The 24,646-nt window shown below is 40.5% G+C and overlaps 2 protein-coding genes across 5 annotated transcripts in view; one reads left to right on the top strand and one right to left on the bottom strand.

Moving 5' to 3' along the window:
• Positions 1-1,517, top strand: part of CAP1 (cyclase associated actin cytoskeleton regulatory protein 1) — a 15,585-nt gene extending 14,068 nt beyond the window's left edge. For all 4 annotated transcript variants that reach the window (XM_075264780.1, XM_075264781.1, XM_075264782.1 and 1 more), the window contains exons 12-13: positions 558-701; positions 794-1,517. In XM_075264780.1, coding sequence (XP_075120881.1) covers positions 558-701; positions 794-877 — 228 coding nt within the window. In that variant the 3' untranslated portion in view covers positions 878-1,517. The remainder of the gene's footprint in view (positions 1-557; positions 702-793) is intronic.
• Positions 1,473-24,646, bottom strand: PPT1 (palmitoyl-protein thioesterase 1). Its single transcript, XM_075264800.1, has 9 exons — positions 24,488-24,646; positions 24,301-24,410; positions 22,875-23,002; positions 20,359-20,429; positions 16,385-16,487; positions 14,932-15,022; positions 10,493-10,591; positions 10,335-10,406; positions 1,473-6,643 (listed from the first exon to the last, which is right to left on the bottom strand). Exons 1-9 carry the CDS (start codon positions 24,594-24,596, stop codon positions 6,521-6,523), a joined length of 906 nt encoding a protein of 301 aa, XP_075120901.1. The 5' UTR covers positions 24,597-24,646; the 3' UTR covers positions 1,473-6,520.

Here is a 24,646-nt window from a genome sequence, read left to right as displayed (position 1 = left end):
TGTGTCCGTGACACCTGTCATTCACATAAATGGGCATTGGGTGCGTTCTTTTGCACTCCGTGCCCTTCCTTCCCTGTCCGCAAGTGAAGATGTCCAACTTCTCAAGCGGACAGAAGAACCCTGCAGGGACACAGCTAGTGTCCGCTCCTAATGTCCGTGACAGATTTTGAGCGGACACTAGGAGCGGACACTACCTGTCGGACACCGACGGTAGTGTGAACGTCCCCTTATTCCAGCAGTTCTGCTGTATCATATTTGTTTTTAGATATTTTTTGTTATACTATTTATGAAAAAATGTATACTTTTATAATATGATTTTGTGATGTAATTTATGGTCTTTTCTAGCTATTTTCTGTTTCTATTAGCAGTCTGTAACCTTGCTGGCAGATGTCTGCACACAAGATGTAGATACTACGTGGCTGAAATTAGTCTTGAATAAAACTATTTAAAGTTCATTTTTGCTGCATACTGCTCCAATAACTACGGATTAGAACATGTTCTTGCTTTGCGTATTCTACGTACTTTCATTTACATTTTTGCTTTGTTTTTTTTGTTAGGTGTTGGGTAAAGTGCCAACAATATCAATCAATAAGACTGATGGCTGTCATGTTTACCTAAGCAAGGATAGTCTTAATTGTGAGATTATCAGCGCCAAGTCTTCAGAAATGAATGTTTTGGTACCAGGCGCTGGCGGAGAATATGTAAGTGTTCCACTTTAAATATGTCTCTTTCTTATATATAGTTCTCCTTTTGTGTTGAACATGTCCTAACTGTGGGCTCTGTTTTATTGCAGAGTGAGTTTCCTGTACCAGAACAGTTCAAGACTGTTTGGAATGGTGAGAAGTTGGCGACTACAGTGACTGAGATTGCAGGGTAGACGCAGTAACCTGCCTGCGGCGACATGGGCTGGAAACCATGTCCTCTCCAGTCCTCTGTTCTCTCTGCTGCTTCTTTCTTGAGGATTACTCTAGCTGTAGGTAGAGAGTCGATCCTCACAGCTCTATACTGATCAATGTCCTAATGTACCAACCTGATTAGTGCCAGATGTCCTGAGAGCTGCTTCTGCTAATCTGCTGTCGTACCCCTCCTGTGCCAATGAATAGGTAGAGGTTCTGACTCTCATACTTAATTCTGACCTGTATATGTTAATTGGACCAAAGTATAAATCGCTTATGAGCACTTTGTAAATGGATCTTGTTCATTCCAGACACAGGGAATAAAACAGCTCCTCACTATTGGCCAATTCTTTTCAGCACTTCCAGGGTTTACTTTTTTTATACATAAGCATCTTAAGAAATATGCAATGGTTTTCCCTCTTCTCTGAATTACTGTCCTGGCCTGTCACTTCTGTACTGATCCTAAACTAATATAATGCCAATGTGTACTGAACATTTCCAATATGTTATAAGCAGGTTCTGCTCTGATGTTAAGGGAACAGAAGCAATTCTTGCATAGACTGTGGAATACACAAGTTTACAAATCAAGCATTTTATTAAAGATTCAAGTAAAGTTACAAATACAGTTGTCGGCTTTTTCTTTATTAGCAGTGGAAATGGACAACTAGTTTAGAATGGGGAAATAGGTTTTCTTATGGTTTTTGTTATTTTGAAGCTGTGACTAGTTACAATAGCTGTATTGTACATCCAGACATATTCAAAACTTTACATTTCAATGTACTATTTGTATAACAGCTGCTTTAGGGAAGGTTCACACATAGCAGATAAGCTGTGGATTTGCAAGCAGAAATTCTACAGTGTATTACAGGCTCTGAACACATGACCCAGGATTGGAACCAGCACAGAACCCCTAGGTTCAGACCTTAAAAATCCCAGAGAATGTAAGTGTTAATGGAGTTAGTTGAACTTTTGCTGTGACTTTCAGTGTAAAGCTGCAGGTGAAACAAGTGATGCGAGCAATTTTTTTTTCTCTAGCTTTAAAAGGTGATGCTTAATATACAAGCATGTAAGTCAACAAATGGATGTATAAACCTAGAATAGGCAGTATAAACATCCACCAAATGTATCCAGTATTAACAGACTACCTGGAGCACTTTTAGGACTGGCATGACAAGGCCAATACACTGAGTCGTGCAGTCAGCATGTGGAAGAGATCTGTCTCCTCCACTCGGCTACTACTGTAGATCAAAGAAGGTTAAGGGGTTGGCCACTTTCAGACCAATATTTTCAGAAAAAAGGTTGCATATCTGCAATGTAGAGTCTCGGCCTTAGGGAACGTTCACACTACCGTCAGTGTCCGATCAAAATCTTGCGCAGACATTAGCATCAGATACTAGCTGTGTCCGTGACATTTTTCATTAATTTAAATAGACATCAGGTGCGTACTTTCTGTCCGTGCCTGTCCTTAAGTGTCCGTTCCTAAAGATGTCCGTAAAAAAAACCTAAATGTCAGGTTTGTTTTGCTGTCCGCTTGAAAAGTCGGACAGCTTTAGGAACGGACAGTAAAAGAACACACCCGATGTCCATTTAAATGAATGAAAAATGGCACGGGCACAGCTAGTGTCCGCTGATAATGTCCGTGCGAGATTTTGATCGGACATTAGCAGCGGACACTACCTGTTGGACACCGAGGGTAGTGTGAACGCCCCCTTAGTTGGGGACAGATGTGGGAGTAATTGCAAACTCCACGGTGGTTAAAGGGGTTGGCTACTTTCAAATCGATATTGACAAACAAATGTACAATAAAAAGATATACAATTTTCCAATATACTTTCTGTATCAATTCCTCACAGTTTTCTAGATTTTGGCTCTCTGTCATTCATGACCATGGACCGTAAATCACATGACCATGGTCAGAGTTTTATCTTCTAGAAGTAACAATTAATGACACCAAGCCGAAAACTGAGGAATTGATACAGAAAGTATATTGGAAAATTGTATATCTTTTTATTGTACATTTGTTTGTCAATATTGGTCTGAAAGTGGCCAACCCCTTTAACCGCCGGGGAGTTTGCAATTACTCCCACATCTGTTCCCAACTAAGGCTGAGGCTCCACACTGCAGATATGCAACCTTTTTTGTTTCAAATTTTGCTGTGGTTTTTTTTGAGCCAAAGCCAAGACTGGCTATGAAAGGAATGGGAAATACATAGCAAGTGCTAATCCCTTCTGTTTAACCTATTCCTGGATTTGACTAAAAAAACACCCAAAAAACTGCATTTTCACAACATGGGGCCTCAGCCTAAAGGTTTGTTTCTCAGTGATGAATAGTTTGACGTATTTGTTTAATATGGGGGGGGGGGGGGGTAAAACTGACCATCTACATAGATAAGGTCTGGAAACTGCTCTTCCAGCTCTAGTGTCAATAAATGAGATGTGTTGTCTTATGCTTGGTTCACACCAGTATGCCATCCGTCCGTTTGAATTCAGTTTGAGACTAAAAACGGACTGATGCACATATTGATTGTATACTGACACCTTTTTATGCTGATGGCATACTGATGTGTGAACCAAGCTTTACAGCGCTTGGGTCCTGGTTTTTAATCCAACATCTGCAACATCTGCATGGAGTTTGTACATTCTCGCTGTGTGGATTTCCTCCCGCATGCCAAAAATAAACTGATGGGTAAACTGGCTCCCTATGCAAACTGAGTCCTTGTGGGTTGTTGGGGATAAGCCCCTGTACAGAAGCCACTAACTCCCCTACTCCACATCACCCCTGCAAATGTTTGTCTTCTAATTATACAGTGAGGTGCAAACTGCATGGAAAATGCTGATAGCATACTTATGTGTGAACCAAGCCTTACAGCGCTTGGGTTCTGGTTTTTAATCCAGCCAAGGGCAGTCCAGTCCTTGCTGTGAATTGTTCCTCCCCCATTCAGCTACATGGATTATTGACAATGCCTCCCTGAATACTGAGTGGTGTGCTGCCAATAAAAAAATATATATAATCAATCAGCTGACCAAGTGTTCACTCATTGATCAGCAGCTCTATTACAGTGTTGGCCAAAAGTATTGGCACCCCTGCAATTCTGTCAGATAATACTCATTTTCTTCCAGAGAATGATTGCAATCACATTCTTTGGTATTATCTTCATTTAATTTGTCTTCAATAGAAAACCACAAAGAATTGTCAAAAAGCCAAATTGGATATAATTCCACAGCAAACATAAAAAAGGGGGTGGGCAAAAGTATTGGCACTGTTTGAAAAATCATGTGATGCTTCTCTAATTTGTGTAATTAACAGCACTTGTTACTTACCTGAGGCACCTAACAGGTGGTGGCAATAACTACATCACACTTGCAGCCAGTTGAAATGGATTGAAGTTGACTCAACCTGTGTTCTTGTGTGTACCACATTGAGCATGGAGAAACTAAAGAAGATCAAAGAACTGTCTGAGGACTAGAGAAGCAAAATTGTGAGGCAGCATGAGCAATCTCAAGGCTACAAGTCCAAAGACCTGAATGTGCCTGTGTCTACCGTGCGCAGTGTCATCAAGAACTTTAAAGCCCATGGCACTGTGGCTAACCTCCCTAGATGTGGACGGGAAAGAAAAACTGACAAGAGATTTCAACATAAGATTGTGCGGATGGTGGATAAAGAACCTCGACTAACATCCAAACAAGTTCAAGCTGCCCTGCAGTCCAAGGGTACAACAGTGTCAACCCGTACTATCCGTCGGCGTCTGAATATAAAAGGGACTGTATGGTAGGATACCCAGGAAGACCCCACTTCTTACCCAGAGACATAAAAAAAGCCAGGCTGGAATTTGCCAAAACTTACCTGAGAAAGCCAAAAACCTTTTGGAAGAATGTTCTCTGGTCAGATGAGACAAAAGTAGAGCTTTTTGGGAAAAGGCATCAACATAGAGTTTACAGGAAAAAAAAAAAAAGAGGCCTTCAAAGAAAAGAACACGGTCCCTACAGTCAAACATGGCGGAGGTTCCCTGATGTTTTGGGGTTGCTTTGCTGCCTCTGGCACTGGACTGCTTGACTGTGTGCTTGACATTATGAAGTCTGAAGACTACCAACACATTTTGCAGTATAATGTAGGGCCCAGTGTGAGAAAGCTGGGTCTCCCTCAGAGGTCATGGGTCTTCCAGCAGGACAATAACCCAAAACACACTTCAAAAAGTACTAGAAAATGGTTTGAGAGAAAGCACTGGAGACTTCTAAAGTGGCCAGCAATGAGTCCAGACCTGAATCCCATAGAACAGCTGTGGAGAGATCTCAAAATGGCAGTTTGGAGAAGGCACCCTTCACATCTCAGGGACCTGGAGCAGTTTGCCAAAGAAGAATGGTCTAAAATTCCAGCACAGCATTGTAAGAAACTCATTGATGGTTACCGGAAGAGGTTGTTCACAGTTATTGTGCCACCAAGTATTAGGCTGAGGGTGCCAATACTTTTGTCCAGCCCATTTTTGGAGTTTTGTGTAAAATGACCAATGATTTGACTCTTTTTTTCATTCTCTTTTGTGTTTTTTCATTGCAAGCAAAATAAATGAAGATATTAATACCAAAGAGTTTGTGCTTGCAATCATTTTCTGGAAGAAACTGAGTATTATCTGACAGAATTGCAGGGTTGCCAATACTTTTGGCCAACACTGTAGATAAGGGTATCATCAACAAGCATTCCTAAAAGTACCTCTCACCATTAGTAGCTTTAGGCTCATTGTACTTTATACATTAGACTACAGATACAGGTCAACTAGCCAATGATCTAAAGTGTGTGATAACAGTTTCCTGATCCATTTTCCCCTCTAATGGCTCTCTCGCATTAAGGAAATGTTTATAGACTTATGGTTACATAATATACAAAACCACAATGATGTGTGTAAGCTATGATTATGCTAAGAGTATTAGCTGAATACAGGAGTGATTACCAGTGTGCTGTGTGCATTATCCACTGACAGCCCTATTGATTATAAATGAGCATCTATACACCCTTTTTTTTTTTTTTTTTTTTTTTGTGGACCAAATATGCCGATTAAAGTCTGAATATCACAAACTCCATGTGTGCTATCCATTTTTTATGGATCCAAGACCTTAAAATGTAAGACAACTTTGTGGAAACAAATCTTTCATCCATTTGACACATTTCTGGTTTAAAATATCATATTTAGTTTTAAGCCAATTTTTCTCTCTCATTTGACAAGGTGGTACAAATAGATGTATAAACCTAGACTGTCTAAAAAATCCAGCATCAGACACTAGCTCTAGGAGGGTTATTTACAGATTTATCTGCTACTGGCAGAAGTCCTCCATATTTAAGTATTACTCCAGTGCAATTGGTAGAAGTGCTTTTCTCAAGGACCATTATCAGTGCTGGGCAATTTGACTAAAATATTTAGTGAGCTGGCCTAGGGAAAAAGTAAGGTATATTTGATGCAGGTCTAATGTACTTTCCCACAGCCACTGATCACAGGTAAGAGACTTTATCATGGCTAGTGGTAGGAGAAGGCTTGAATGGAATATGTCAGACTCCAGGGTGGTAACAAATGTAAATTAGAAATGTGCTTCTTAGAAATGAGAAATTGCCCACTCTCCGTATCAATACAAATAATGTCAAAGCAGATACGGTATGATGTTTTCATTAAACCATATGTCTGTAAACTGCAAGTGCTCTCCCTCTGTGGTCAAAAACACCAGCTTTCCAGCCTTGTCCATTTCCCTCAAGCCCAAACGATCCTATGAAGATAAAGACAATTTATAAAGCATCAGTCTATGTTAAAGACCTTTTATGTCCTCAGATTATGCAATATTACACAGTGTCTGCTTTTCCAATATATACCCTAATTACAAGACTATTGGTGCCATTAATTTAGGTACGATTATCTCTCCACTGTTAGAAAAAGAAGGCCTTACAACTCAGTATCACTCACAACACAATGATGGCGCTCGGCTGTAAGGCCCACTTTCCTGACAGTGGAGAGATATTTTTCGCCAAAACTAACGGCACCAATATATCCAGCACCAGGGTGCATACCAGGGAAGCTGTAAGCGCAATATCGGCTTTCTAGCAGTATGTAATACCACATATCTCTGAGGACATGAAAGGTCCTCTTTAACAAAATGCATAATTACTGCCTTTTGTTTTACTATCAGACCTCTTTAAGTTGTAAGCAGTATTCAGAGAGTTAAAGGGGTATTCCCATGAACATAACCATATCTATATTTGTAGGTAATTAAAAGTTAAACATTTTTGCAAATATAGGTAGTTAAAACTTTTAAAGATTTTCTCTAATCATCTAAGTGGTGACATATTTTGTCAAACTTTCTATGGTCTGGGACTTGTCAGTAACCCAGCTATTCTTATTGTATCTGGGTTATCAGGCAGGGACACTACATGTATCAGAAGATATCCCGGCCACAATAAAGAAATCATGGCTGATTTTCTGATCTTAGAAAAGTCCTGCATTCATGGTCGTATCCACTGGCCACTGATCAAGACAACAATTTGTGAACACAAGATATTTAGGGAAAATCTTTAAAACTCTCTGAAGTGTTTCATTACTTATATTTGTAAAAAAAAAAGTTACATTTTTAATTATCTACAAAATTAAAAATGGTTAGATTTGTGGGAATACACCTTTAACCCCTTCCCGCCGATGGCACTTTTTGACTTCCTGACCAAGCTCGATTTTTCAAAACTGACATGTGTCACTTTATGTGGCAATAACTTTGGAACGCTTTAACTTACCAAAGTGATTTTGAGATTGTTTTCTCGTAACACATTGTACTTCATGTTAGTGGTAAATTTTGGTAGATATGTTTTGTGTTTAATTATGAAAAAATTGGAAATTTGGTGGAAATTTTGAAAAATATGCATTTTATAACGTTTGAAATGATGTGCATTACATACAGATAGTCAGACCGCCAAAATTATATCATAAATCTCATGTCCCAGATCTCTGCTTTATGTTGGCATCAAACTTTAGGCGCCCTTTTAATTTTTACGGACATTATAAGATTTACAAGTGAAACAACAATATTCTAAATTTTCAAGAAATTTCCAAAACCCATTTTTAAAGGGACTAATCCAGTTATGAAGGCGTTTTGAAAGACCCTTGTATTAAAGCCCCCGATAAATCACCCCAATTTCAAAACTGCACCCCTTAAATAAGCCAAAACAACATATACCTAGTAGTTTAACCCTATAAGTGCTTAACAGGAATTAATACAAAATGGAGGTGAAATTTTCAAATTTGAATTTTACTAATATTTTCGTTTAGCCCTAGAATTTTCACATTCACAAGGGGTTAAAGGAGAAAATGCATCCCACAATTTGTTATGCAAGTTCTCCCGACTACCACAGTACCCCACTTGTGGGTGTAAACTAATATATGGACGCACAGCGAGACGCAGAAGGGAAGGCGCACCAAGGAGCTTTTAGAGGGCAGATCTGGCTATGATCAGTTTCAGGAACCATGTCGCATTTACAAAGCCCTTGAGGAGTCAAAACAGTGGAAACCTCTAGAAAGTGACCCCATTTTGAAAACCGCACCCCTCAAAGAATTTATCAAGTGATGTAGTGAGCATTATTAACCCCGAAGTGAATATGTAAGCTGTGCAGAGTAAATTGGGTACACCAAATCCCATTCTATTTTCCCACCAGCTCCTATGATGCGGACGGGGAAGAGGGGCATTCTGGGGGATCAGCGCAGGTGTATTATCTCTCATAAGCTCTAAATATGGGGCGTCCCCTGAAAACGCTCGCACAGCTTACACATTTCCTTCTAGTCGCAGCCACTTATGTCCTAATGATTTGGCGACTTTTAGGGTTTTTGTCTTCACATTGTACAAGCTAGATTTTTATTTTTATCTTCTGGCAATGTGGCCATATGAGGGCTTGGTGTTTGCGGTATTAGATGTGCTTCTCAAGGCCACCATTTTGGGCCCTGTAACTTATTGACTACATTTTATTAACTCTTTCTAGGTGAGATGTAAAAGGAAACATCAATTCTGGCATTGCTTTTTAGCATTTTTTTTTTTCCCGTGCAGCGTACGGCATAGGTAACATGTTACCTTTATTCTGCGGGTCGGTATGGTTACGGCGATACCTCATTTATATTATTTTTTAATGCGTTGCTATTTGTGCAGACTAAAATTCAATTTAGGGAAAAAAATCAATTATTTTTGCATCGCCATCTTCTGAAAGGCATAACATTTTTATTTTTCGCTAGACAGAGCTGGTTGAGGGCTTATTTTTTGCAGGAACACCTCTTCTTTTTATTGGTACCATTATGGTTTTCATCTGACCATTTGATTACTTTTTATTGAACATTTTGTAAGGGAAAGGTGGTGAATAATCATTATTTTGTGCGGTTTTCTACGTTTTTTTTTTACGCCTTTCGCGTTAAATAATGTTTTAATTTTATTGTTCAGGTTATTACGGACGCGGCGATACCAAATATGTAATGTTTTTTTCTATTTTTCTTTATTTTACATAATAAAACATTTTATATGGGGAAAATGGGATTTCTGGGGCTTTATTTATTTCTAATTTATTTTAAACTTTTTTATTTTTACTTTTTTCCAACTTTTTTTTTCTGCCCCCATGGGGGATTGAAGCAGTGATCGGCTGATCACCGCTTAACTAAATATACACTGCAATACACGTGTTACACGTGTATTGCATTGTATAGGAAGCTGTCAGCCTGTGTGGACGCACAGGCTGACAGCTTCCTTTTTAGGCAGGATCAACCAGGTGCGTGAAGGGGGTAAGTGATGGGGCAGACCCGGGGTCACTGATCAGACCCCGGGCTGCCCCCTACGAACACCGGCACCCCTCGAAACCGGCGCGGGGGGTACCGATCGGCACCATTTTAAAACGAAACCCCGGAGGTGCCGGCGGTCATGTTGACCGCCGGCATATCAGGGGTTAACACTCGCGATCGGACCCGGTTCCGACCGCGGGTGTTACGGGGCATTGTCAGCCGTAACATACGGCTGATACCCGCAGCGCATGGTGCGCACACAGTTTCTGTGTGCGCACCATGCATCCGCAGTAATAGTTTGGCGGTTTGCGGGAAGCCCTTCCCGGCAGCGCCGTACTATTACAGCGAATGTCGGGAAGGGGTTAATGTATATTGCCAATGTGAATTTTCTTCCACACCACTATTAGCCACAGGTAGCAAACGTGTATCGGATTCTGGACAGGTTCTATTCCTGCCCAGTTTTGTGACTATGCTTCCGCAGTTCCTATTTATTGAATAAAAGGGGCCACGGAAGCAAGGCTGGTGCAGGGGGGGGCGTGGAATAAATGAAAAACACACTGACCCACACCACAGTCATCTGCAAGGGACCTAAGACGTTGTATACAAACTTTAGAGGGTGCTAACTGAATATTGTCTAAATATTGTATTATTTCACGACTTACCTCAGTATACAGAGAACTTTCTTGCAACGTCATAGTCTCTTTGCTTTGTCCAGGTTTGTAGAATCCAAACCACTAGAAGATAAACAGTGAACATTACAAACCCAGAGCAGAGACCATGTACAACAAAAATATTATTCAAGCTGTAAACTCATACTAACCTCAGAGTCTACAGGATCCACCATGGAGTCGTTCAGGAATTTCACCATAACAAACTTTTCCAGAGTCTGAAGATTGCGTTTGTAACTTTCATTTACACCCTGTTAAAACAGAACCAATAATATACTACATGTTAACTTAAAGGGGTATTCCCATGGACATAATCATTTTACAATTTGTAGATAATTAAAGTTAAACATTTTTGTAAGTATAAGTAATGAACATTTTGCAGTTTTAAAGATTTTCTCTAAATATCTTGTGGTCACAGTCTTGTTGTCTTGATCAGTTGCCAGTGGATACGACCATGAATGCAGGACCTTTTTAAGGTCAGAAAATTGATGTCCTTATTGTGGTCTGGATATCTTCTCATACATGTAGTGTCCCTGCATGGTAACCCTGCTACAATAAGAAAATAATACCTGGGTTCCTGACAAGACCCAGACCATAGAAAGTTTCTGCATTAGTGAATATAGAATTTTTAATTACTTATATTTGCAAAAATGTTTAACTTTTAATTATCTACAAATATAGCTATGATTATGTACATGGGAATACCCCTTTAAATAAAAGCTTCATCCAGACACTACTAGCTACTGTCACAAATGTAAAGACCTGTCACCCTAAAAGATTCATTGTATGTCAGTAATTACATTTCTAATCTGTCTTTCACACTTTCATGTGTTATTTGCAGATTATGTTAAGTGTTTGCTGCATATTTTAGCATATTCCTAAATTACAGAAGCAATTATGCCCCATCAAGTTGATAGATATTCTAAATCTCTCCAGGCTCCAGAATCTCCTCATGGAAATTTTGCACGTGTGTAGTTAGGTTCTATTTTCTGGCAGCTGCACAACGTAAGCACCCCATAGAGAAACATGACCTAACAATAGTACTGTACATGCTCCATCTGTTGTCTTGAGAAATTTCAGAAGCTAGAAGGAAGGAGTCTACCTGAACCAATATACAGGATATATAGAAAAACCGGGAACTGACAGAGCGCTAATGGCAGCAAAATCCGTAATAAACTTGAAAATAAAAATAACGATGTGCAAGGTTAAGATGAAATGGTTCTGTTTTATTGCTCCAAGGACATGAACAACAGCTTAAAACGGCTACGCATTTCGACACCGGGCGGGTGTCTTCTTCAGGCCAAGCAGGAGGTGTCCAGCAATAGCCTTAGAACCAAAACTTTATTTTTATTTTCAAGTTTATTACGGATTTTGCTGCCATTAGCGCTCTGTCAATTCCCGGTTTTTCTATATATATCCTTTCCATTTTGCATCACCACCCACTGTGTGGGACGGTGTCCGGGTAAGAGCTACAATTGGCCTGGTGGGCTCCTGACTGGAGTCTACTATTTCCACCAGACTGGCGCCAGGTCACCATTTTTTAACTTCTCTAAAGTAATATACAACCTTCATTGTATGTGAGTCTTAGGATTATTGCACCCCATTACCATTTTTTTTTGCTTTGCTGCTATCCCTTAATTGTTACATTGTTAGAGCTTTACATATGATTCATAGTACTAGGTTCAAATCCAGCCAAAGACAACATCTGCAAGGAGTTTGTATGTTCTCCCTGTGTTTGCATTTTTCAATTTTTGTTTTTGACTCCCCGCCTTCCAAATCCCATATATGTTTTTATTTTTCCATTCACAGAGCCATAGGGAGGCTTAATGTTTGCAGGACAAATTGTCCTTCCTAATTGTATATTAAAGAGGACATTTCATCACTTGGGGCACATGCGGTTTTATATACCGCTAGAAAGCCGACAGTACGCGGAATTCACAATCTGTAACCCAGGTGAAGAGCTCTTTACCATCAGAAAGGTGTTCCTGACAGTTCCTGTCATTAATGCCCTTCTGACAGTAAAAAGCTACGGTACTGGCACCAATAGCTCTTCATCTGGGGCACCTTTCTAGCAGTATATAAAACTGCATGTGCCCCAAGTGATGAAAGGTCCTCTTTACGATGGGATATTATATATAGAGATGAGCGAGTAGTATTCGATTGAGTAGGTATTCGATAGAATACTACAGTATTCGAAATACTCGTATTCGATCGAATACTACTCGCTATTCGCAGTAAAGATTCAACTCAGAACCAGTATTGATTGGCCGAATGCTATACAGTGTATAGCATTCGGCCAATCAATGCTGATTCTGCAGCAGGCTCGTCTTTGCTAGTCGGGAGAGCTGGCAGCTTGCGTTATGCGGGAGCTGACTTTTACTCATAGGAATGCATTGACCAGCGTTGATTGGCCGAATGCTATACAGTGTACAGCATTCGGCCAATCAACGCTGGTTCTGCCGGAGGCTCGTCTGTCTCCATTGTGGCTCGTCTGTCTCCATTGTGGTCCGATCTTAGACTCCACCTCGTCAAAGACGAGCCTCTGGCAGAACCAGCGTTGATTGGCCGAATGCTATACGCTGGTTCTGCAGGAGGGATGCTGTAGAGACAAATTGGGTGTATTTGTTGTGGTGTATGAGAGGATCAGCCACGTTATTTACCTCATTACTTTGGGAAAGCTCATATCTTGAGATGCTTTATACTGCTATTATAGCATTGCCACTTTACATATACTGTATGACAGCAGTGTTTTGATTCATTTGCTGCCCCACTAGTATGGTATAATTCATGCTTGCTCTGTTATATGCTTACCCATATTGATTTTTCCCTTATGTGGTTTGATTGTAGGTTTCACAGGAAAACCAATTATATAGTGGTTACCCCCTCTATCCAGCTTTAATGTGTTTCCATTCATTGTAGTGGAGACTATATATTTTATATCTGTCTCTTGACCTCAATGCTGTATTCTTGTTTATTGTCACCTTGATTAATTTTTGTATTTTTGTGAAATATTATAAAATGTATTTATATTTTGGTATATGTTTGCTCTTAGTATTTATTCTCTTTTTTTATGTAGTTATACTCTAAAAACAATGTATATTTATATATACCAAGCAATAAGTGTTTGCTCTTTTATTTATATAATATTAGTCTCTGCCCGCGACTTAGTCTGCATGTTGTTGGTGTTGATGATCCGCCTATAGTCAGCAAATTGCTGCCATCGATGATCCGCCTTCTCCAGTGTTTTGGCAGCTCTCAAGCTGTCCTGCCGATGAACTCGATCCTCACGCCGTGCCCGTGATTATTCCGGCATCTCAGAAGCTTGCTGGGGCACCATATAAAGAGCATGTTGTTGGCGTCGCTGATCCCCCTGCTTCAGCAGCGGTCAAGGTGACTTGCCACTGAACTTGTTCCTCGCACCATGCCTGTGATTGTTCTGGCATCTCAGCAGCTCCCCAGGATGCATTATAATGAGTGTGCTGTTAGCGTTGATGATCCGCTTGCCCCAGGGTTTCGGCTGCTCTAAGAGCCGCTTGACACTTGGCTTGCTCAATCCTCAGCTCCGCTTGAAGGAGAACTCTGTTGACTGGCTAACTTTATAGCTCTCGTTGCTTTAGAATCTTGCAACAAATTAGGTTCTTTTTCCCAGCATGTTTAAAATTGGAAAACTGCCGATTTGGATTAAAGAGGTTTTCCCATGTCAGTGTCTCAGCACTGGAGCAGATCAGATAATATGCAAATACTTTTACACAATGGCCTCAGTGTTATCTGTGTTTACATAGCGAGATAACAGACCTAGCTTCACCAACAAACTCCAATTAGCTGAGTAAGTCCTGTTGGCAACAGCAGTGTAATATAGTATATGAACATAAATTCATAACAGTCATGAAGCCATTTCATTTAACAGGATAAAAAGTAGCCTATGTGTTAATCAAGGTTACAAATCATCTATGTGCCAAATTTCATCCAAATCTGTTCAGCCGTTTTTGGGTGATTGAGTAACAAACATACAAAGTTTATATTTATAGAACGAAAGTAAAAGTTATGTTTTAGTTACTTCCTTCTTTGAACATATTTGGTCTTTTACGTAGCTATCCCACAGCGAGTTTGTTCTTGCTTGTAGCTGAAACTGTAGTCAGTCATGATCTGCCAATGTCTGCAGTTGCCTCTGAACAGTTGCCTCTGAACAGTTCTTGTATGGTGGTCTCAGAAATAAAAAGTGGATTTTTCTACTCCCCATAAAATCCTTTTATTGTTGTATTCATTAGGGTGGGGGTGGGGGAACAGCACCATGGTTATAGACCTGGCCACTAGGAGTGGCCGTCTCAGAGACACAAATAAACAAAGAGACCGCTAAACCATAACCACAATGTCCTGAACCCGAACCAAAACAGCTTTGGGTAGGAACAACAAGAAACAAGAGTGGGATCTGTGCTTTCATAGCTAAATGCTTTTTAATGCGTTCTGTATTCTGTTCAGGGATCCCCAAGCAGATTCCCTGGATGGAATACCAAACACAGATGTGACCAGGCCTAATAATGTTATAACATTTTACTGCTAAATAGAAACAAACAAAAAAAACAACACTCACATTCTCCTGGTTGAGGTCTGCCAGGAAAATGCTGCCATTTCTATATTGGTCTTCATTCAGTGGGTCATGCCAATATTCTGCCTGTACCAAACTGAAAAGACAAATGATTGTTTATGTACTAAACATTACAAAACCCTGCCGATCAGCTGTTTGAAGAGGGTTGGTTGAACTCCACTTCTTCTCAGACCAGTGACATCATGTTCATCAGTGACATGGCCTTGCTGCAGTGAGTCAAAAGAATGGCGCTGATCTGAAATACCCTGAACAGCCACTACACAACATACATTGTTGTGCTTGGTTAGAATTGAAGAGTAAAGATGAGCGAACAGTAAAATGTTCGAGATTCAATATTCGTTTCGAGTAGCCCCTCAATATTCGACTACTTGAATCAAATATCGAACCCTATTATAGTCTATGGGGGGAAAATGCTCGTTTCAGGGGTAGGCAACGTTTGATCAAATTATACTTACCAAGTCCACGAGTGAGGGTCGGGCTGGATCCTCCGAGAAGTCTTCTCTGTGCAGCGTTCCCGCGGCATCTTCCTGCTCTGAATTCACTCTGCCAGGCATCGGGCCTGGGCAAAGCCGACTGCGCATGTCCGCACTACAAGTGGGCATGTGCAATCGGCTCTGCCCAGGCCCGATGCCTGGCAGAGTGAATTCAGAGCCAGAAGACACCACGGGGAAGCTGCACGGAGAAGACTTCTAAAGGTAGGAGAAGAACCAGCGTTGATTGGCCGACTGTATAGCATTCGGCCAATCAATGCTGGTTCTGCATCAAACTTTTCCATTCGAATAGTGAGTGGTACTCGATCGAGTACGAGTATTTCGAATACCGTAGTATTCGATCGAGTACGAGTATTTCGAATACCGTAGTATTCGATCGAATACCTACTCGATCGAATACTACTCGCTCATCTCTATTGAAGAGACCACAGCACTTATCCGATCGTAGCCGATCCCGATCCCCCTCCCCCTGTGGGGTTCCTGATCTGGATTCAAACAGTTACAAAAATAGAGAATTTGTTTGGCTTTAATTTAACTTGCTGTTCCTTGTATCATTGTTATTTACATGCAGTAAATTTGTGAATAAACTACATTTCCCATGATTCATCTGCCTTCTCTCACTCTCTATGTACCCATCCCTTCTCCACTGTCCCTTGCAATTAAATCACAGGTAATAAATAACTCCCACATCCGAAGCCATATGCTGCTGTGATGTTTCATTTGCTGCTCACATGGAGTTAGTGAGCTTGCAAATGAAACATCATACCTGAGGTCAATGCCTTGAAAATAAATCAGATAAACAGAGCTGAATTTAAACAAGATATATATTGGGGAGTGTTTTGTTTTGTGATGATACATCCTGTTATTTGGCCCATATTTAAAAAAACAAAAAAAAAAAAACAAACCTGGAAAACCCCTTTAAGATTACAAGAGCTCTACATACTCACTGTTCTTGTACAACTTTGGTGTAGGCACCAGCATTTAAAGTCTTTCTGATCCAGTCACAAATTTGAGAGATTTCTCCAGGACACCGGGGGAATCCATATACACCTAAATATAAAGTCAAAATAATAATATAGTGACAATCCAAAAAACACATTGTGTACTTTGTGTTGCACATGTCTACACCTTGAGCTAGGAAACTGTATCCTTGTAATAAGAAAGTGATAAGAAAAAAGGTTGCCATTGTCTCTCATTCTTATCAAATACAGTCCTATGAAAAAGTTTGGGCACCCCTATTAATCTTAATCATTTTTAGTTCTAAATATTTTGGTATTTGCAACAGCCATTTCAGTTTGATATATCTAATAACTGATGGACACAGTAATATTTCAGGATTGAAATGAGGTTTATTGTACTAACAGAAAATGCGCAATATGCATTAAACCAAAATTTGACCGGTGCAAAAGTATGGGCACCTCAACAGAAAAGTGACATTAATATTTAGTACATCCTCCTTTTGCAAAGATAACAGCCTCTAGTCGCTTCCTGTAGCTTTTAATCAGTTCCTGGATCCTGGATAAAGGTATTTTGGACAAACAATTCAAGTTCAGTTAAGTTAGATGGTCGCCGAGCATGGACAGCCCGCTTCAAATCATCCCACAGATGTTCAATGATATTCAGGTCTGGGGACTGGGATGGCCATTCCAGAACATTGTAATTGTTCCTCTGCATGAATGCCTGAGGATTTGGAGCGGTGTTTTGGATCATTGTCTTGCTGAAATATCCATCCCCGGCGTAACTTCAACTTCGTCACTGATTCTTGAACATTATTCTCAAGAATCTGCTGATACTGAGTGGAATCCATGCGACCCTCAACTTTAACAAGATTCCCGATGCCGGCATTGGCCACACAGCCCCAAAGCATGATGGAACCTCCACCAAATTTTACAGTGGGTAGCATGTGTTTTTCTTGGAATGCTGTTTCTTTTTGGACGCCATGCATAACGCCTTTTTTTATAACCAAACAACTCAATTTTTGTTTCCAAAATGAAGCTGCCTTGTCCAAATGTGCTTTTTCATACCTCAGGCAACTCTATTTGTGGCGTACGTGCAGAAACGGCTTCTTTCTCATCACTCTCCCATACAGCTTCTATTTGTGCAAAGTGCGCTGTATAGTTGACCGATGCACAGTGACACCATCTGCAGCAAGATGATGCTGCAGCTCTTTGGAGGTGGTCTGTGGATTGTCCTTGACTGTTCTCACCATTCTTCTTCTCTGCCTTTCTGATATTTTTCTTGGCCTGCCACTTCTGGGCTTAACAAGAACTGTCCCTGTGGTCTTCCATTTCCTTACTATGTTCCTCACAGTGGAAACTGACAGGTTAAATCTCTGAGACAACGTTTTGTATCCTTCCCCTGAACAACTATGTTGAACAATCTTTGTTTTCAGATCATTTGAGAGCGGGCTGTCCATGTTCGGCGACCATCAAACTTAACTGAACTTGAATTGTTTTGTAGAAAGAAATGGTCCAAAATACCTTCATCCAGGATCCAGGAACTGATTAAAAGCTACAGGAAGCGACTAGAGGCTGTTATCTTTGCAAAAGGAGGATGTACTAAATATTAATGTCACTTTTCTGTTGAGGTGCCCATATTTTTGCACCGGTCAAATTTTGGTTTAATGCATATTGCGCATTTTCTGTTAGTACAATAAACCTCATTTCAATCCTGAAATATTACTGTCTCCATCAGTTATTAGATATATCAAACTGAAATGGCTGTTGCAAACACCAAAATATTTAGAACTAAAAATGATTAAGATTAATAGGGGTGCCCAAACTTTTTCATAGGACTGTATGTGAAAAATCCAACTACCGTATACACTCGAGTATAAGCCGCACTTTTTTTCAGCACAGTTTTTTTGTGCTGAAAAAGCCCCCCCTCGGCTTATACTCGAGTCAAGCAAAAAAAAAAAAAAATTATTTTATTTTATTTTTTTGGGGGGAAGGGGGGGGGGGGGTCTATGACCAGCCGCAACAGTAATGTATAGAATCTCCCATAACATAGTGAAAAAAAAGAAGCTTTAAAACAAATATAATCAAAAAAAATAAAATATATAAAAGTTCTAAATCCCTCCTTTCCCTACAATACATATAAAAGTAGAAAATGACTGTGAAACACATTATACACATTAGGTATCCCTGTGTCTGAAAGTGCCCGGTCTACTGAATATAGGGGATCTGCAGTGCTCCTGTTCCGTCGGGAAGGAGTTAATAGGAGTACTGCAGATACCCTATATTCAGCCAGGCTGAATTCCAAGTGAGGGGAAAATAACCCCAGTCCTCAAGCTCAGGGAAGGGGCAGATAGACAACCAAAACACCCTCTCCCCTTCCCCAGCACCTACTGCACCCAAAAACTCCGACCATTTTAATTTTTGAAATTTTCCAGTAGCTGCTGCATTTTCCCCCCTAGGCTTATACTTAAGTCAATAAGTTTTCCAAGTTTTTTGTGGTAAATTAGGGGCCTCGGCTTATATTCGGGTCGGCTTATACTCGAGTATTTACGGTATCTATAAATGTATGCAAGCCTTCTAATCAGAGCTAGGGCATCAGAAATGGAGTACAAGTTTGGACCAGTTTTGGGTGGAATAAGAGTAAGAAAACAGTTGCTGACTATGGCTTCAAAATACTAATTGTACTATTAATATTATGTAATTAATTAGATGTATAGTTTGTTGTACATTTACTTTCATAGGAATTTAATCACTGGCTCTTTCTGTGATTTTTAAATGAGTCAGAATAAGGCTGTACAAAAGAATAGAAAAAAAAAAAAAAAAAAGAGTTAGTGGTGTGGCCTATAGCCCCCTTCATCGGTGTCTGACACGGGTGCACATGGGGAAATGCCGTAGCAGGCGGATCATCAACACGCTTATTATATGATGTTCCAGCGAGGTGCTGAGATGCCAGAACAATCACAGGCATAGTGCAAGAAACAAGTTCAGCGGCAGGCCAACTGAATGCCGGAGCATGAGGATCATCAATGCCAACAACATGCTCATTATATGGCGTCCCAGCGAGCTGCTGACATACCAGAACAATCACGGGCACAGCGCGAGAAACGAGTTCAGCAGCAGGCCAGCTTGACAGCTGTCGAAACGCCGGAGCAGGCGGATCATCAACACCAACAAAATGCTCATTATATGACGTCCCAGTGACCTGCTGAGATGCCGGAACAATCACAGGCACGGTGTGAGGAACAAGGTCAGCAGCAGGACAGCTCGTGAGCTGCCAAAATGCCGAAGCAGGCAAACCATCGACGGCAGCAATTTGCTGAATATAGGCGGATCAACAACGCCAACAACATGAAGACGAAGTCACAGTCAGAAGCTAGTATTTACTAAAGGCCAATAAAAAATAATAATTAAGAATTTATTGTTGTCCTGAAGCTTTTTCTGTGTGAAAGAAATGATGATATATGGGAGGTGATTACAATATTACAGAGAAAGGAGAACTAGAGTGAGAACTAGAAATCTAAAGATGGCTGCTGAGGGGGTAGTGGCTGGGCTAACTAGGGAAACAAGAAGGGGAAGAGAGTGTGAAAGGGAGGGGGGAGTGAGCCATCACTGAGTGCAGCCCAAGGAATCTTGGGAGTTCTAGAAAAGGCACAGAACAGAAAGTTGCAAATGTAAGCATATACAGAGGATGCCAGGAGCTCCCAGACAACCCAGAAATCACTACTAAAGGCATTTTGTTGTACTTATTAACTTATTAATATCACTAATACACCTTTTTAGAAAATTAATTTTTTGCCCGGAAAACCCCTTTAACTATACTTTAGATGTAAATTCAAAACCTAGATTAAAAAAAGTTACATTTTCAGAAATGTTTTTCCAGTTTTAATGGGACAGTTTTTGAAAATGGCAGTTGCCAATAATTGACTTATGTTATGGGTCAACCAAAAAAGCAGTATGTAATGTACCCTGATGCTGTCCACCAATTGAGATGAGATTCTTCATAGGGGGTGAAGGACATTTCTGTACCACAGCCCTCCTGCACAGAAATAAAGAAACTGGTTTAGCTATAAATGCATATATCACATATACAAAAGTAATTTTTGTAGCCAAGACAATGGTTGTCCAGGCCAAACTATACAATACATTTGCTTTATAAATGAGGCTGGAGCAGTCAATATAATAAAAAAAATTCATACTCATTCACCTTTCTACAGTGCTCCGATGTCTCCGAACACAGTCCAGTCTTCTCGGTCCAATGTTGACGTGTGGCGGAAGTCCCCACCACACATGACAACGGAAGCCAATCAGCGGCCTCAGTGGAAGGGACCCGTGGCATCACAGACAGTGAACAGTTTCACTTTGATGGCTATTTTACATGGGGTTCCGCGTGTACATATTCTGTTGCGGCTGCCACGACGGGATGCTGGTGCAGTGCACTGGCATCCCGTCGTGGCATTCCGAGATGGATTAGGCCCAAAGGAATGGGCCGGAGCCTCACACCACGGACGCCGCGGCTGATTCAGCTGCAGAATCCGCGGCAAGATAGGGCAGCTTGCTTCTTTTTTCCACTACTAGCTAGCGGAAAAAGAAGTGAGCGGCTCCCATTGAAGTCAAAGGGAGCAGCAAATTTTGAGGCGGATTCCACGTCAAAATCGGCTTCCAACTTGCCCTGTGTGAACTAGCCCTACGAAGACACTGGAGCAGAAGGAGCGCACAGGAGCACTAGGGAAAAGATTATGATTTTGGTTTTTAACCTCCCCCGGACTACATTAAAAAAAAAAAAAAAGATTTGCATGGACAACTTCTTAAAGGATCCAAGGGAGTTTGGGCATTAATGTTTACTAGAGATGAGCGAATAGTATTCGAAACTATAGCTTCGAATACCTCGCTCCCATAGGAATATATGGAAGCGGCCAAACACCAAAGGGTTAAGCGCCAGCCACTAAGGGCTCGTTCACACGGAGTAAACGCGCCGCGCATTGTGGCGCATTTACGGTGCGTGTACGCCACGTTTTTTTACGGTGCACGATTACGCCGCGTTAACGCGGCGTAATCGTGCACCGTAAAAAAAATGCGGCGTACACGCGCCGTAAACGCGCCACAATGCGCAGCGCGTTTACTCCGTGTGAACGAGCCCTTACATGCATTCCTATGTAGCGAGGTATTCGAATCAACTCTAATGTTTACCAAAGTGTCAGTGACAAAACAACAGGGTCAGTGACAAAAAAAAAAAAAAGAAAAAGTAAAAAAAACCCTACATCTCAATCATTATTTTGTGCATTTTGTTTTTACGGCATTTACAATAACAATGACATGGTAACCTTGTCCGGCGGGTCACTACAATTATACACAAACCATATTTATATTAGTTTTACTAAATAAAAGACCAGTTTTTAAACAAACAATTTACCTGGGTTGACATGATCTGACATTTGTAAGGTTTTTTTTTTTTTTTACTGTTCTGTTAACAGAGATATGTAAAGGGCTCTTTTTCTGACATTCGAGTTTTAATTTTTATTGGTACCAATTTTTGGCATGTACAACTATTTGATAACTTTTATTGACTTTTTTAGGGGGTGGGGAGAGGTGACAAACACATTAATTTGCGCATTGCTGTAATTATTTATTTATATATAAGTGATAATGTTATTTTGAATATTGTGGACATATGCACATGGGGATATCTAGATTGTTTACATAATGCATTTTTTAAATTCTAAAGTTATTTTATTTTTAAATACTCTATTTTGAAATACTTTTCAAACATTTTTACTGTCCACAAGGGGACTTGACCCTGGGATCTCTTGATCCCCAGTAAAATATACAGCAATACTTCTGTCTTGCAGTACATGGCACATAGAATCCCTATGTGCAATAGGCAAAGGCAGCCAGGAGGCTGTTGATTGGCCTACTGGATACCATACTAATCCCTCAGACCCCACAATCTCGTGGGCAACCCGAGGGACTCTCTCACGCCCTAAACGCTTAGATGCCATCACTGCCATTGATCAAGGCTTGTGAGGGATTAAGCCACCATAGTCAGAATATTTTCCAACTCCAGTAGCTAGTCCAGGCTTTGTACTATTACAGTAGTGAGTATTAATTATATGCTCAGAGTGAAATAAAAGTACATTGCAGAGGGTTAATCACCTGAACCCACCAATTTTCACAAGTGCTAAACTTTGACTTAGGCCTCCTGCACACGACTTATTGGTATCTGTGTGTCATCCATGGTTTTCACTGACCCATACATTGAAAATAAATTGACGGGGCCAGACAGTACAGACAGGTACAAGACTTGCTCTTTAATTTCCGAATTTCAATTTGACCTGGAGTCACGCTGCCAAAAAAAATAAGGCTGTGTGTATGGGTCCATACTTTTGCCTTAAATTGTGGATAAAAAATATATATATTTGTGTGCATGAGGCCATCCAAAAGACATATCCAATAAACAAATTGTCTAGTTTAGGGTATTACTTACAGGAACTGCCCACCCTGTGAGAAACCCATGCCATTGTAGCCATTCTGAAGTCTGGGGTCCTTTGCTAGCTGTTCACAAACAAGATCCAGTTGTTTATTCACATTGAGGAAAAAGCTGTTCTCCATGTCCTGGGAAATAAATAAATAACGCATTATGAAAAAAGGTACATACATACCAGGCATGTAACAAAATCATGTCTAGGTTTAACTGGTAATCCGTTTCAGCAACTATATATAAAGTTTAAGACGACACTCACTTTTTCAGGTATTTAATATAGGTATTACTTAAGGTGCCCCTAATTTCAACAAATTTTGCATTAATAGCACAGTGTGTGTACATAAGGAACAACATTTTCTGGTCATTATAAAACTTGGATTCTGCTTTTTTTTTAAGCTGTTTTTCTTTAAAATGCTCTCCCTCTAATATTCTGTTCTTCCTGAGCTAATAGACAAGATGTCTGCCATAGAAAACTGCTGCATATTAGGGGTAGTTCACACGGAGTAAACTGGCCTGATATTTTACACGTGTAAAATAAGACTCCCATTGACTTCAATGACATTTTTTTACATGTGTAAAAAAACACACGCCAAAATACACATCAAAATACACATGTAAAATGTCATTGAAGTCAATGGGAGACTTATTTTACGCGTGTAAAATCACACGCCAGTTTACTCTGTGTGAACTACCCCTACTCTCCCTTATACCCAGAAGCTTCAGCAGGTTCACTTAGTACATTATAGAGAAGTTCTTATGGCTACTTAGGTCAATAAAGCACTTTGGATGCGATAGAAATGCCTGATTTAGCTGCTGTCTGTGACTTTTAAACATTTTCCTACTCAAGACTGACCCTGTCTGATGACAACTCCACGAACTCTAGCAAGATGAAAGTCAGCAGAGGTTTTGGAATAAACGTCAGTAAATGAGCCAAATAAGACAGACATTTTTTCCTGATAAGAAAGCTCCTTAGATTTGCTTGTACTATTGATTTATGCAAAGTTCCTTGAAATATCCATGATCATTTAATCTTGCAAATTAAAAGTTGCTTTTTGGTCTTTTTAGTATTAATTTTGTACACAGACATAGTTATAACAGACATGTATACCCAGACAGATATGCCCACGGCACCTATTAAGTTTTCATTTACTGGTGTTCTGTCTGCCAGACTCTGTTGTCATAAGGAGACGGCATTGATCACTGTCACTGTCCTACAGCGTTTCCCTTTAAGCTGTAATGGTGACAACCTCCACCCCACTCATGAGCAAAGGGATCTAGATTAGACACATGTTAATACAGTTACACATATATATACACACATATAATGGTGCCCACCAAGCAGACAGTATACTTCAGCTAAGAGCACGGAAGGAGGAAACCTGGACTTCTCCTTTAAGTGCCCATATAACAACTTCTTCTGGCCTCTCACCTCGACAATATTGTTCCCTACTTTTAAGGACAACACGTATATTCCAGGGATTTTCTGCTCCACCATCTTCTTAATAGCGCCCATACTGAGAGGGTTGCAGCAGGAGTCCCCTACAAGTACAGGGCGGGTTAGTGAAGAGGAAACTGCACTGCTCGATAAGTGAGGCGAATACTTATACACTCCTTACCCATTCCGTGCCATATGACCAAGGGCAGCGGCCCCCCTAAACCCTTCACCGAGTCTCCGAGAACTACCAGGACTCCGAACAGAAACACCGCCAACCTCAGCTTCTCCATGTTACAGATAGCGCCAGAGAAATGACACTTCCCGATGTGGTCACATGACA

This window comes from Leptodactylus fuscus, chromosome 2, assembly GCF_031893055.1.
Source record: "Leptodactylus fuscus isolate aLepFus1 chromosome 2, aLepFus1.hap2, whole genome shotgun sequence".
NCBI lineage: Eukaryota > Metazoa > Chordata > Amphibia > Anura > Leptodactylidae > Leptodactylus > Leptodactylus fuscus.
The sequence above is the reverse complement of the archived record's forward strand: the minus strand, read 5'-3'. Positions and strand labels throughout refer to the sequence as shown.